Here is a 16,471-nt window from a genome sequence, read left to right on the forward strand (position 1 = left end):
TTTTTTAACTTGATTGTAAGAAGTGCAGTGCTGTACGGTAGGTCATTGGTCATCCGGAGTCAACTGGGATAAGTGGTAGTCGGAAAGACCGGGAATGTAGCGTGTGCGATGAGATATCCCATCGAAGTGTTTACGAAGTCTCTTTGACGACTTTTGTAACATGTGGACGAGCTTTATAATGCTGAAATATCAGTTTGTCATATCTTTCAGCGTATGGGAATATTGGAGCTTCAAGGTTCCGTTATATTAGTTGTTTGTAACGTTACCAGTTTCGTAAGACTGCCAAATACAATATTAGTCTCTTGTCACAATTCCCTGTGCTTGGAGTTTGTATACCTATGGGCTTAAGCAGTCTGAAATCTCTTTTTGAGTCACTCGTGAGGCTTAATTAATTTTTTTCTAGTTTGGCATGATTTATATGGTTATATAAATATGGGATATAGTTTTATTTGTGAAAAGGTCGACGTGGTCGATGCACAAAGAAACTATATCAGTTTCAGACTAGTGCAGTTTATAGAACTGAATATGTGTTATTGCTGAACTAAATTAGCATAAATACTAACATGGTTGAGCTAAAGAGACGTGGTGGCGATAAGTTTCGATTTTTTGCAACGTTCTGAAATAGGTGGCTGTATTTTTTCGGGTCATGATCTTTTGCTTACAAATATACTTACTTCCTGTGATAACATCCGATCTAATACCGGACTCACTAGCGCACCTTCTTCACCGATCATCATCGTCATACTTCTTTCAGTTTGCCGATCACCGAGTTGGGGCTTACGAAAATAAATCAAGGACGATCAAAACGCCAGCGATCCTAGCGTATCGGCATTCCGGTGGTTTATTTTCGTAAGTGCCATTGTTCAGATCAATTAGGAGTGATTGTTTAATAGGGAGATAATAGCCTGTCTCGATATTTAACGCGAGCTTCAAATGGAATTCGTTTTTACAAATGGGATTTAAAGTATCTGTTCATATTGTTAGAATAATTGTTCATTTTTTACCATCCAACAATGAGTCATACTGACATATTTAAAATAAAAGTTTAACATTGTATCTAGACGTTATTCTTTTAATAATTTTAATATGATTAATTTAATTGATTAATAAAATATATTATTCCTTTTTACGACTTGTGACGTGACTCCAATCAATGTAAACCAACTGCAAACATTATGATCATTAACCAAAACATGTAAAGTCATGTCTAGTTTTAATGCATTTGTTTTATGTGTTCCAAAATGGTGTGAAACTTTTGAAATTATATTTCATCACTTAAATATATCTATTATTTTATACCTCGTGTCATATATCATTTTATTGTATTTTAACTAGCTCTAGTTCATACATATTTAATAACAGGTCAATTGAAAAGTCCCACCATAGTAAAACACTTTTTTTGGCAATTTTTTTTTATTCAACATAATTCCCTTCAAGGGTGATACACTGATTATAGCGACCCTCCAACTTTTCGATACTATTTTTGTAGTACGATTTGTCCTTTGCTTCAAAATAGGCCTCAGTTTCGGCGATCACCTCTTCATTCGACGAACATTTCTACCCAGCGAACATTTCTGCATTCTTTTGAGATCTGAGAACAGGAAATAGTCGCTGGGGGCCAGATCTGGAGAATACGGTGGATGAGGAAGCAATTCGAAACCCAATTCATGGATTTTTGCCATCGTTTTCACTGACTTGTGACACGGTGCATTGTCTAGGTGAAACAGCACTTTCTTTTTCTTCAAATGCGGCCGTTTTTCGGCGATTTCATTCTTCAAACGGTCCAATAAAGGTATCTAATAGTCGCTGTTTCATCCATTGTCACGTATCACAAAAACTCGGGTTTATTACGCTTGATCATCTTCAAACACTGCTCCGAATCAACTCGTCGTTTTTGGTCAAAAGTGAGCTCGCGCGGCACCCACTTTGCACAGAGCTTTCTCATAAATATTCGTGAATGATATGATGTACATGTTCAGTTGATATCTTTAGAGTGTCTGCTATTTCATTCAATTTCAATTTACGGTCATTCAAAATCATTTTGTGGATTTTTTAAATGTTTTTGTCGGTAACAACCTTTTTTGGGCGTCCACTGCGTTCACCTTCTTCGGTGCTCATTTCACCACGTCTAAACTTAGCATACCAATCCTTAATAATTGATTTTCCTGAGGTTGTGTCCGGAAACTCGGCATCAAGCCAAGTTTTTGCCTCAACTGTATTTTTTCCCTTCAAAAAGCAATATTTTAACAACACGGGAAATTCCTTTTTATCCATATTTTTCACAATAACAAACGTTGTTTCACTCAAAATGCTATAATTCAGTAATAACTAATAATCCGATAGCTGTCAAATTTATACACGCATCTTTTGAGAGTTAGGGCTAACTAAAAAACATATGGATTTATAGTAGCGCCTTCTATGTGCCAAGCTGGTTACTTTTCAATTGACCATTATTTCTATTTGATCACAAATATGTTCATACAGGTATTTAATCAAATACTTTACTATTTGATGCCAATCTAGGCTCACTCTTCATTTGCTATTACATGTTTGTATTTTCCTTGTGAAGAAGCAACCACTATCCATTTTCCAGTCCGGTAGTTTTCCCACATCACTAACTCAATGTTTGAAAAATTAGAGCTATTTACTTTGGTGAATTTTTGTTCCATAGGTAGTTCTTCTTTCGAGAACTAGAAAACTGATCTTCATAAACTAGGGATAACTCTATAAACTCAGGAATAAAAAATGTAGATACTCTCTGATTGACGTTTAACTTATCATATCATGCAGTATTTCTATATTTTGTAGTTGTATTCTCTCAAATTATTTTAATAATTTCTTAAATCTCTTTCATTAGATATATACATAATTTTAGTGATTTTTGGTTACTCTTATAATGTCCAATATGGAAAACTACCTCGATATTTGCTGGTTTAATTAATTACTGACATTTGATGCCTAATATTTATTCTGTACAGTAGCATGACATTATACATCATAAAACTCATTAAAACAAATTGATTCATCAAGGCAAAGACGACTACAACAAGACATAACTGTAATGTCTAACACTAGGAATATATACGGTTAAAGCAAAATTGGATTTACTATATTTTTAGGAGCGATATTCCAATATATATTGTAGGAAGGCGAATCTCCACCCATCACGAATAACATCATAAATTTTTACCGGTCCCCAGTATATTTTTCTAGCATATACAAATAAATCCCAAGTTTTCAACGTAAACAGTTAATTAAAGGGGTTTACACACGGCTAATATTAACTCGTCGTTTTTAAGGCAGTTTATTTTTTGATTTTCCACAAGGTTGTGAAAAATTAACATTTTTTATTATAATAGGTAGAGATTGCGATATTAGTTTTATTTTTCATGTAATATCCAAACTATTCTTCTATTTTCTGTTCATATTAGCGATGCCAGCTGCAGAGATATATCAATATTTTAGAAAATATCCATACTTATTTTTAAATGTATGGTTATTTTTTGCAGTAGCCTCGCAAGGAATTTCGACATTTAAAAAAATATAATGGAAAACAAAAAATATTGATATATCGGCTCAAAAAAGAAATCTATATTTTTTAAAAACGTTTTAAAAATTTTATATAATTATACATATACAATATACAATATATGATTTTTAAATTTTTAAAAATATGGATAAATCAGCTAAAAATTTCGATATTTCTTTCAAAAAATCCAATTTTTTTGGTATCTATAATTCATACATGGCAGAAAATTCATCGGTGGATAATGCAATTGCATCTTATTTTAATTCGACAGTTCCTGGTTGGGAGGGTGGATCTTATCGAAGAACAGAAACATAATTTAAAACCACCAAATTGTGTTAATGAACAAACAAACAAAACTGAAATATAAATTATTTGTTATGGTTAAAGTACCTCAACAAAGCCCTGAATATGTGTGTTCGTTAAAGAAATTGCAGAAGCCAATTTTAGTGAGATTGTTTCATCATCAACAAACAACATTACAATCATTCTAGCTTAGGACCTATCTCTTATACTTGATGGTCTATCTATAATTTATTCTTTCAGGTTTGTTATTTCCTATATCGAAGAAAATTCATAATATTTTTCTTGCTGGTTGGGTGTCGTTCATTCATTCGAATGCAATGTTTCTTAATACATTTTTAATTACATCTACATTTCATGTTTACAAACGACCGTTTACATTTCGATTTATGTAGATTACCGATATGACAGATACTTTAAATTCTTTTCTGTAGTGGTTTCTTAGCGCAGGCTATTGTACGAAATATACGGCATAACGTTAGACTATATTTTGTTTTCAGGTAGGTTAGGTTGTCCGCATTTCATGGCACCGGAAGTGGTCGAAAGGCGACAGTATGGCAAGGCCGTGGATATTTGGGCGGCGGGCGTTCTACTCCATGTTTTGCTTTCCGGAACCCTGCCTTTCCATGGCAGCGGACGACGCCTCTATGAGGCCATCTGCCGTGGAAAATTAACAGTAAATTATCCAGTCACTATCGTACAATCGGTAGAACATTAATCCTCTTTCTGTTGCAGCTTAACACGGCTTCCCAGTGGGAATTCATCAGCGACAGCGCCAAGGACCTTATCCAGCAGATGTTGACCGTAGATCCAAAACAAAGAATCACCATTCAAGAGGTTTTGAACCATCGGTGGCTGAGAGTAAGAATATTGGGTGTTGTTATCGGTGTCAGTGTTTCCTGATCGAGCATATTTTGTAGGACCGCGATAAAGTACTGAGAATCCACTTAAATGACGCTATCGAAGAAATGAAGAAATTTAACAGCAGGAGGAAGTTGAAGATTTTCATTTTGAACGCGGTAAATTCGAGCAAATGGTACAATTATGACGAGACTTGTGAGGATTTCGTTTCGGATTTTGGCGATGACGAAAATTCTGCGTTGGGTAAGCATTTAGTGGACATTCCTATCATGTGACAAGGTTTTTGGGACATTGTATTGACACATAGTCACTGTGTTAATTCACAGCGAGTTGTTTCGATTATCTTGTACAGGGTGCAATAAAAGTTTTGATATTTATATTCTTTTACATCGTTAGTTTTAGATCCGATATTTTTTTATTATTTTATTTGTTTTTAGTTATCTGTCTAATATGAATCGTGAAAACAAACGTATGTTATCGTCATTGCACAATGTGGGAATGAAGAGAGAATGTGAAATCAAGAGTTTATGATGGAAATGATAACCGGTTGTTATTGGAACAAACATTTAGTTTCCCTAATTTGTTATGGAATTTTTCGACGATCAACTCTTAAGTTTCTATAAAAAAACATAATGAATGAGTTTCAGTATCTACATCAAGAGGTCCAGGCATTGAAAAATGTATAAGAGGCACATGGATCTATGTTACTATTATGGCCATTTTGATATCATATTTCTGTTCTGTGTTCACCAGGGCTTATCTTGTTTTTCACTAGGATGTTCTGGCAGAAACTTTGCGGATTTAATAAGGATGATGGGGATAGGAATCTAGGCTCTTAATAGGATTAGCTGGTTTATGTGATTAAGAGTTTCTTAGTCACAATGCAATCACCGTGAAAGGCCATTATTATTCGATCAGAAGAAATAATACATGTAAAATGATGACTTCTTCAATGTGACAATGCTTAATACACCTAATGGTAAATGGCTAAATGAAAATTCTCTCTCCATATTCCCCTGATGTTTTACCATTCCTCGTTATCAGTTTTAATGCCACTTTTAGTGCTGCTGGGTCTTCTACAGTACTTCTTTCATTCTGATGTATATATCAGAAATTTCAGTTTCAGAGTTATTTTTCCAACGTGGAATTCAAGTTTGCCAACTGAGGAATTCAAGAAGGCTAGTGATAGTGTTTTTTACATAATATATACCTTCAGCATTTATTACAAAACTATATATTTTGATAATTTATTGTATTATATTTATTTTATTTTGTTATGATTTATCTAATAAACGTTATTGTTTCTTTTATATTGATGATTTAACTTTTATTGTAGTTTGGTTGGAGTATGATCAAATGAGTGAACTTTTATTGCATCCTGTATAGTGCAATTATGATTTGAGTACCCTCAATGAAATGGTGACTTGAGGTGCATTGATTTCTTGTTTATAGACAATAGTGTAAAATTCGACATGGCATAATTTCTATTAGTCAGTAAATTTAATTAAATTATTTGATCATCAATTTAGACTAATTAAATTTAAATTAAAGTTGATAATGTCTTGAAGAAATTAAAGTGAACGATACTTTTACTTGGGTGTCAAGTAAAAAAGCAAAAAGTTCAAACTACAATATTAAAAATAGAAAAATAACTGTAATTATAATAATAGTACTTAAATGTAAAAAACAAATAAATGCTATTTAAGAAATAATTTATTAAATAAGGGTCTATTTAAAACAAATAATAGAAAAAGCACAGGGTAAAAGAAAAAAATGAGTTATAGCTATATAAATAGTTGCTATAGTTATAAGAAGATAAATTAGTTTAAATGTCTTGGAGTTGTGGTGTTAGAAGATGGAGACAAATTGACAGAGTTAAAATTATAGCAGTACAGTATAGTAGCACAGCCTTCTATTTATGAAAAAAATATTAAAAATTAAAAGTATTACAAAAAGGAATAAAATAAGAATATATAACACATTAGAAAAACAATGTTAATTTAAACTAAAAATAGTAGAAAGAAAAATATTAAATATGATATGAGGACTAACAAAAAACTGATAATTAATACAGAATAAGAATGCATCATGTAATAGAAAAAGAAATGTATAAGATTTAGCATTAAAAATAAAATAGAGAATAAAATGGTATGTTCTGAAAATTGACCACAGAGGAACTACAAATATAACAATAAGGTAGATGCCGGCGGGAAGAAGGCAAGAATTCTAAGATCGAGATAGATTCCAAAGCGTATATAAGTCATGTTATGCTATAGTTTTGACAAAGCTATTTTTCCAGCTTTGAGAATGGAACTAAAACATATAAATATTTTATTATACCATTTTAAAAAAAATTCATTCAACCTCTCCTCAAACGTTTTCCTGTAATAATCAACTTCAAAAGCCTTTCTTCGGCAACCTGACACTCGTACAACACATCCTTTGAGACTCCGCATCCATTAGCGAGAGAGGAGTGCCACGAATGTCGACCGTATTAAATTCCCGCTTATAATTAATGTGATTATCAGTTATAAGAACCTGGGTGTATGCTGGTCTTGTTTTGTTTAGTTTAATAGTTAATTTCTCTTAATTATAACAGTCACGACGTTGCGGAATGATCTTCGTTATATAACAGTCTTACTAATCTCTTGTCTCCAGGGGTTGTCTTAATGATACTGTTATTGTATCTGGCATTATATACGTATTATTCGGATGTATATTTGTAAGGCACTTAAAGTTGTACAACTGCTTTACTAAATAGATTATTATTATTGTTTTGTACTTAAAATATATGTCTGTTCTTTTGGGGGATATACAATATATTGCTTATATTATAAATGTTATATCCACTTGTTTTTGGGTAAATTATGTTTTCTATAGTCTCTCCAAAATAGCAGTGAACTTACGTCATCTAAATTTATGACGCCAAAACGTCGCAATGTTGCCGAGTGGAAGTTTAACTGATTTTTAGTTTATTCTACCTTTAATTGATTTTAACATTATAGTACATCTAATGCGTATGTTATTGAAGGATTTAAACTACAATTAACTATACAGCTATAATAGTTTTTAGGTCAGAGTTGTTTTATTAAATGTACATTAAATTCTTTGTCAAACCACCCATAATATCCCCTGGAGGTTTAATCAACCTAATTAACAATTGTATATCCAAGTAATGTATTTTACTTTCATTAGAGATCATATTTACCTTTTTATGTTTTATTCTTGTTTCCTTCGTTGTTGTATTTTCTTGTCTTTCTTGCTATATTACCTCTGTACATTTTTCTTGATAAAATTATCAATCACATATCAGTTATCAAATCACTTCATACAATGCAATTCTCTCTTCAATCCTTTTAACCAAGAGCTCATGTATATTCTGAATAATTATGCACATATCTATGCTTATATATCCTTTCTCTCTACAATATGATTTTCTTTCTTTTCTTTTTTCTAGTTATCCTATCTTAATTATATACTCACCTTTAATTGAGTCTACCACCCTGTATTGGCAGTTGTCAGCATTGAATCTCACGTCCATAATGTTTCATTCAGTCTTGAGTCACTATTCAAGTCAATAACTACACATAATTCTCAATCTAAACCTAGTTCACAATTCCACCATTTGTCAATTTCAAGTCAACTGAAGGGTTTTATTATAGACAAACCTTTCTTCCGTATATCTTTCTTGATTGTATATCTTTCTCGACCTCCATGTTTATTGTATTAATTTTTTACCACATCCTTTAACAATTCGATCTGATTGAAAATGCAGTGATAGGGAGGAAGACCTTACACTCCATGGCCATATTGTTCTACCATCTAATCTACTGTGTGTCCTTTTTCAGGCTTATTTCTAAAAAAATAAATGTGCTTTTGCATATTGTTAATTTTAGTAATATATAAGCTGAACTGAAGTTATCTGATAAAAATGGTTTTTAAGCGGGTCTCTGGAAATTACTCATATTACAAGCATATAGGTGCACCAAAAAAATAGTCAAGCTAGCAAGTGTTAGCTTCTTAAGAGAGCTAAATGTTTTTGGAATTTAATTTGATTTTTCTGCTAGTGATCTATCTTTCTGCAGAAGCTTCTGCAGTAATCTCTCTCAATATTTGCTAAGCTATTAAATATGTGTGTAGTCTAACGTCGTGAAGGAAGACAATGCTTTTCCTATTGACCAATTCTGCTAAATTGGTTTGTGAAGCTTTTCCAGTCTTAACTTTTTTTAAATATTTAGAATGTTTTAAACGCGCTATAGTATATCTTGACTGAATACATATTCTTAAAGATATGCGACTTTAAAGCTATTTATTATGAAAACTTTGCATTACTTCTTCAACAACCTTATATTAATGGTGTATATTGGTTTTTAGCTGTATCAACCATACTGGATACTCTAGACGACATATATTGCCTTCAAGAGTCTCAGCCTCAGGAGAGACCCCACTTGTTGGCCCTCTTAGAAGACACGGACCTTCACCGGATTTTAGAAGTAAGCCCATGATTCTTAACTATACTCTTAACGTACTTTACTACTTCCTATCCGATGTTTTCGTTCAGATATTCGATCATGTGGTCACTCGGCTTCCCACGCCTATTAAGGCGCCATCTAACGACGCGATCCAGTGCGCCCTCTATGTGTTGGAGACGCTACGAGACGTGGAGCATCGACGCGACGTCGACAGACGGGATCTGCACGAGCTGCGGGAATTGCTGAATCGGTCCCATTTTAAGGTAAGGATTTCTTTTACATGTATCCGTTTTTTTATGGCGCATTCTTCCTTTTCTATTCGATGAAATTTTCAAAATTTTTTTATATAATCGGATTCAGATTTATGTTTTTGTGAGATGTTGTGGTGAGATGATACTATCAAATCAAATCAAATTTTAGGAGATACAAATAATTCTGAGAGAACAAGGTGGGATATTGTAGGGTATATGATGAAAAGAAGTAGGAATAACAAAAAGTTGTTGTGTTATTTAACTTAAATTAAAGTTTTTTTGTTGCTGCCGAATTTTTAGTACATTTTATTGACTTGCCGACGTTGTTGAATAGTTAATATGGGGAGGGTAGTTTACCAGATAAGGTTGGTAGACCGTCTTAGACTTTGGTAAAAAGATACTTCATCAATATTAAAAGAATATCTTATTAATTATATCGATAGTACTATTTTAACAGTTTCTTACTTGATATAGATTGGTACTACTAATTCAATTAACTGAATTATTAAGACATAATAGAAATATTTGTATGATTTTAGAATTATTAGTGATTTAGTTATTTTTTTGAGTATTGAAAAATTTTGGTGATCAGAATTATTTATTAAAGAAAAATAAATAAAGCAATATGAATTTAATTTAAAAATGATAATCGTTAAGTATAACAATCTGTTATATAATAAAGTACAATGTACAAATTGGAACAAATCTGTAGATGTATATATTGCAACAGTAGCGACTGCTAATTTATGGGTATTTAATTATTAAGTGTGATGCTTGTTTTTTCTTTTTTCTTGTTGAATTATTTTCAGTTGTCATTCTAGAACAAAACTATATTTAATAACAAAAACACTAGGTAGTACTACAATCTCTAATAATACCATACCACATCCTACATTATACGAACAATAATAATTAGATATTCAGAAATTAATTAAGAATAGAACAAATTAGATAAATGGAACATATCATACTAGATATAGATAACCATAACTACAGGCATTTAATAGCTGCTATAAGTGCACTGGAATTAGCGAAACTTTAAAAAAAAATTAGCTTAGGTAGTAACAGGACAATAATTTGGATATATTAGAATAAAATAACTATTAATTCTGTAATACAAAACAACTAATGAAACGAATATTAACTCTAATAACGAACACTTACAAAAAAGCTATTAAGCATTTCATTTATCAAAATATTCGTGTCGTCTCAGATAGATAACTGTTAATTCTTGAGGAGGTTTACTTAGGTATTTTGCAATATATTAGGTTGGATCTCTTACTTTTCTGAGAAGTGGGCACAGATGGATGGCAGATTTAAGTTCGTATAAGGTGATAATTAATCTGCAAGAGTTAGGAATTTTATAATTAGAAGAATGGTAGTGACTCTTTGTTCCTTGAGGTTGGGTTCTTTTTCAAAGGGTTCTAACTGTCACTATGCGACTGTCGTTGTATTGCAGTTCATCAAGTATAAAGATATCTTTCTGAACAAGATATACTTATTACTTACTAGTTAGTTCTAAGGCAATCTAAAAAGAAATATACTTAAATTGGGTAATGGAAGTCGACCCTTTTATAAAGGACATTCGCCATGTTTAACATAAAAATACAATACGGTACGATATATTCGGTTGGGGTTTATGGGGGGGACAGACTCCACGCCACGGTGAGAGAGAGAGAGACATGGAAAATATATGGTGGCCGTAAAAATTTTATGGGCTTTTGGTTAGCATAAAGGCGAATATAGGCCACATATTTTAGCTATAAAAAATCACGTAACTATTTGACGATCTTGTAGATAAGGAAGGAGGATCGGACGTATTGATGTGCGACGTTTCGAACTTTACAATACAACGAAACGTAAATTACTGGCGATGGGTTACGTTATGCTTGTGTTGATGAGCTAATAAAACTCCGTTACTAATTAATTAATAGCTCTTTTGAATATGCTGGTAATGAAGTGTGTTTTATGGGAGTTTGTATTCGTTATTGTTCTGTTGTAATGGTAAGCCCGGAACAGAGGCACATAATAAGCGGGGGAGGTTTTATTTCCTTTTTTTTATCATTCGTGGAATGTTTGTTGTGCGGCTGTAAAAGATCGCGCTGTAAAATACGTGATATACGGGAGAGGAGAAATTACTTTACGGTGATTTGTATAAGGAAAAAATTGGGTTGTGCTTATTTTGTTTTGCTACAGGGGTTGACTGAGAACTAATAGAATAATGGTTTGTTATAAACTAAACAAGTACTGCAATTTGAAATAGTAAAATTACAAATTTTGTTTTTGTTTTACTTTGATACAATAGAAAAATGTAGAGAGAACATTGTTAAACAATATTTTATATGCCCTTTCACTAAAATAACTGTATCTTCGAAAATAATTTATATTTTGAAGTAACCTGTTATAGGTATATAGCCTAAAGGCTTAAGTTTTGAAAAGATAAGGCCTCTTAGTATCTTGTTTCTGCCATTCTTTTAACCCAAACTTAAAGTACCATTAGGTAAAGTACCATTCTCTTTATGAAAGATTATTTTGCTTTGGTTAATTCGCCGGTGATTGTGAATCGAATTCATTTGATATATCTCATGTTTGTTTTCTGAATCAGATCTTCTATTCTGGCTGGAGATTTGAACTTTTATAAAAGTTTAGCCAGAGTTGATTTGGAGAGAGTTTTAGGAATGCTAGCTATGGAGTAGTTAACTATAATGGTTGATGTTTATTGTCACTTGTTTCTATGGTTATATTCTAAATCAGATCTTCCATTTTGTTCCAAAGTTTAGTCAGAACTGACTGAAGAATTTTACGTATGTTGGCTATATTATAATAAATTGTTTATTGCCACTTGTTTCCGTAAATAATGTTACGTATTTCAACGTCATTTGGAGAACCATCTGACTTGGAAAAGAAATTGAGGAGGTATTTATTCAGCGGCTTTCGTTCAACGCTCAACACTATTCAATAATACAGAGAACTCATGTCATTTAAATTGGTGACGTCAAAACGTCACAATGTTTCCGCATCAACTCTGAGTTTTGTTCATTTTGGCTTCGACCTATAACAAAATTCTAATTGAAATAAAATAATGAAACCAAAATAATGTTATAAAATATAATTTAATATTAGTACATCTAATGCATATATTATCGAAGGACTTATTTTATTATATTTTCATTGAAGAGCGCATATTTACCTTTTATATTTAGTTTTTGTTTTCTGGTGAAATAATTTTGATATCATTGCCTTTCTCCTTAGTTTGTTCTGCTACTACCTGTATACATCTTTCTCGATAAAATTTAATCCAATCACTGCATTTTCCTTAATGCATTTGCTATATCTGGAAAATAGTTAGTATTCTTTTTCTTCTCATACATTTTAACCAATTGTTTATGTATATTCTGAATAATTACACACATATCTATGCACATAAATCTTTCACACTCTACAATACAATTTTCTACAGTTATCCTATATTAATTATATAGTCCCCTTTAGTTGTTTTCACTTTCATCACTTTGTCTTGGTAATTGTCAGCGTTGAATTATAATTCCACATTTTGTAAGTTTCATTCAATCACTGTCAGTTTCGGAATCACTACTCAAGTGAATAACTAAGCTGTTAATTTCCAGTTTATCTAATACTTGATCACGATTTCACCACTTGTCAATTTCTTATTCAGTGTGCCTGATCGAGTTCATCCAAACCGAAGATGTTACTGTAAACTGTGTTAATGCATCTTTCCATATATTGAGACAGTTCTTGCTAGTACATCCTTCTCGACCCGTATATCTATATGACTAACAAAACCTCAATCAATTGTTATTTCAGCGTTTACCTTTTTCTATCAACTTTCGTTGTCTTTAGGTTATTTTTATTATCATCTTGCAATGAGTGCCTCAATGTCCCATTTTAAAATATCCATGTTTCATCTAAATACATAAATTGGAATAATAAGTCTTCTTTTTATTATATGCTTTTAAAAAGTGTATCCATTACTACATTATTAGTGTATTATTCAATATGATTCTGACTCTGATTATCTAATTGCTTCGGTATATTCGACCAGAGTAATAATAAGCAGCGATTTGAAATTTATCGAAACAAGCAAAGCGCCAAAACAGCGTTTGCCGGTTTATAAACTGTACCCATTATAACTAATGTTTTAAAGAATTTTGCAAATGATTGACAACCAGACGACTTTTGTAGGCTGTTCTAAATTGTCAGATAGATCTAAAACTTTTAACTAGAATAAAATGAGAAGGAAAATAGTATCTTAAAATTAACTTACAAATTGCGGCAGGCAATACGTTAATAATTGGTGACGTGAGTTCACTGTTATTTTGATTCTCCGAATTTTGTTCATTAGCTCTAATAAAAACTTCTTTCTCTAATGTCAGTTGTAAATATAAACGAATCAAAGTAAAATGGCGAAAAAAGCGTTTTTGCCAATTCGAACTTACACGGTCAATAAGTCAATAAATACCATCACGATGGCCGATTAAAAGTTGTTCCGTGATTTGTGAAGAATCCGAGAACGGGGAATAAATATGGGGTGCCGTTAACATTCACGACCTGTACCCTCTCCCTACCCCGCCCCTCCCATATCTCCTCCTTAATGGCGGAAGAAAAAGTTTTCGCTAACTAATCCGACCGGCTGGCCTAGCAGTTATAAGTTTCGGTTGGCAGAGTCTCATCATTTTTCACACATGGTACGGGGCATTAGAAGTTCGGCGAGAGTGGCGTTCGGGTCTCGTCAGCCTTGACATTGGAAAAAATCCAACGGGCCCCGTCAGTAATCCTGCTGCGGCGAACTTTTGATGATGCGATTTAAATTGAACGGTTCCTTACGTAAACTTTTCCAATATTGCGGATCTATATTCTGATTTTTCTCGGTGGCGGGCAGGCAGAGGGGTGGTGATGGTTTACGTGCCCGTTTGACTTGTTTGTTTGACGAAAACAAATGAATAAAACGCGTGTAGTTCGAGGCAGTTGGAATTTTTATTTGATGTTATTTAGGAAATATTCCAACTAGTTTAATGAGGAAATTGTTATCTCTTATTTTCAGATGAGCGAGATTCTCAAATTCTACGTTTCTAATCGTCATTTCAGAATAAGAAACATACTATGGCGGTGCCCTACAACTATATGTATTATGGTACTTTAGGGTAAATGACGTGGCTCGGTGAATGGAGGTAAAATGAAATGAAACAGTGGTGTTTACATTATGTGACATTTATTTATTGGCAATATAAAAAAAATTGAAAAATACAAATAATAAAACGGATGGCAGCGGTGTTACCTGGTGACGAGGCTTGGGAAGTTGATGGTGGCACGCCTAAACCAAACGAGGGTTGAGCACTGAATGAATCGAAATACCCTTCAATAGTATCCCAGATAAACGTCTCGGGGTTGCCGCCAGCTATTCGTTATCGGGTTCTAGTTGGCGCTGCTGGCACCCCGCCCGTGTTCAACATCTGGGATTATATTTCTGGGTATTTTGTAGACCGTTATTCCACGATGTAAAATTCGACATGCCTCAAGGTCGCTACAGTACAATGGAGCAATGTTGTATTTACTTTATACTAGTTATTTGAGGCTTTATTTTGAAAAATCGTTAGAACGTATTTTCTGCAAATAATTGTCCATCGATGGCATCTCTCTGTCAATTTACTGATTCCATCTGGAAAGAACGATGTATCTTTTGAAGCTATCTAAGAATCGACTCGTTTTTTTCTATTTTCATAAAAAGATTAACAGAATTAACCAGAAGGAGCAAGGTCTGAAGAATATGGAGGGTGGGATAGCGCTTCACATTTTAGTTTGTTGATTTTAATGTTACAAGTATATACATTTTATATATTATAACTAGTGCTGTCTTTTCGATCTGACATTGTATTAGTATTTCATGTATATGGTGGGGCAAAAGTCCCGCTACCATTTTGATTGCGCGCGCCGTCTTGGTCATGTGACGTTTAGCTCAGTTTTGCTTGACCATTCTATTTTGTAGATGTCCAAATTTTATTACTGACAAATATACGTACATTTATAATGAGTTGCGTCATACTGATACGCTGATGCCATATCAGCAACATGTTACTTTATGTATCAGTACGTTACATAACCTAGATGGCAACGGTAGCGGAACTTTTGCCGCAACTGTTATAAATGTTATGAACCATGTTGGGTTTAAACTTCCGCCTTGTGTTCAGTACTGTTTCAGCTTTGAAGGTGTTTGATTTATTTTATATATATATATATATATATATATATATATATATATATATATATATATATATATATATATATATATATATATATATATCTATATATATATATATATATATATATATACCATATCATGATATGGTGGTGGTTTTGGGATACACTATGCTATGGAATCACCGAAATTTAATTGTAGGGGTTACATATCTGTTAAATTTGGGTTACAACATACTGACGCTCTTTTTCATTCTATTACGATTTACACCAAATGTTTTCATTTAATTCTATTACGTTCTATTACATTTAAAAGTTCCGATGGCTTTACAGGTATACTAGCCACCAAACAATCGATTACTTTTCAATGTCTGTCGTTTCAAAGTAGAAGAACCGATTTAACTTTGGTTATTTTAGTTTATTACCGTCTATTAAACCGCACTTTCGATGTACCTCGAATCAGTTCAATTTCACTGTAAAAACATTCTTTTGTTTTGTATATATATCTCATCCGCTTTTGTTTCCCGAATTAATTTATGCATCTTTGTATTTTTGTCGTCATTTTATTTTATTCCGAATACGAAACAAAGCAAATCACTGATGAAAGACATATTTCGCATTTTAAAGTAATATTATGTCTGTTAAGTCGCCATTGCTGGTCTTGTAACAATACACCGTTTAATTTGTTCAATTGTGGTCGGTAGACATCTACAGTAACTGTTTCATTCGGTTTTACCATCTCCTAATACACTACCCCTTGCCGAATCTACTATATACTCAGCAATACTTTATTAATAGAAATATTTTATTAGAATTTTGTCGCCAATCACAATACGTCACTGAAA

At 32.7% G+C, this 16,471-nt stretch overlaps 1 protein-coding gene across 6 annotated transcripts in view; it reads left to right on the forward strand.

Annotated features, from left to right (window-relative positions):
- CASK (peripheral plasma membrane protein CASK) overlaps positions 1 to 16,471 on the forward strand; it is a 244,720-nt gene that overhangs the window by 5,460 nt on the left and 222,789 nt on the right. For all 6 annotated transcript variants that reach the window (XM_076404464.1, XM_076404466.1, XM_076404465.1 and 3 more), the window contains 5 exons: positions 4,330 to 4,505; positions 4,565 to 4,690; positions 4,750 to 4,933; positions 9,065 to 9,183; positions 9,252 to 9,425. In XM_076404464.1, coding sequence (XP_076260579.1) covers positions 4,330 to 4,505; positions 4,565 to 4,690; positions 4,750 to 4,933; positions 9,065 to 9,183; positions 9,252 to 9,425 — 779 coding nt within the window. The remainder of the gene's footprint in view (positions 1 to 4,329; positions 4,506 to 4,564; positions 4,691 to 4,749; positions 4,934 to 9,064; positions 9,184 to 9,251; positions 9,426 to 16,471) is intronic.

The sequence above is a fragment of the Rhynchophorus ferrugineus genome, unplaced genomic scaffold (assembly GCF_030347505.1).
Source record: "Rhynchophorus ferrugineus isolate W39M unplaced genomic scaffold, kcgeb_rfMv2 rfM4, whole genome shotgun sequence".
NCBI lineage: Eukaryota > Metazoa > Arthropoda > Insecta > Coleoptera > Curculionidae > Rhynchophorus > Rhynchophorus ferrugineus.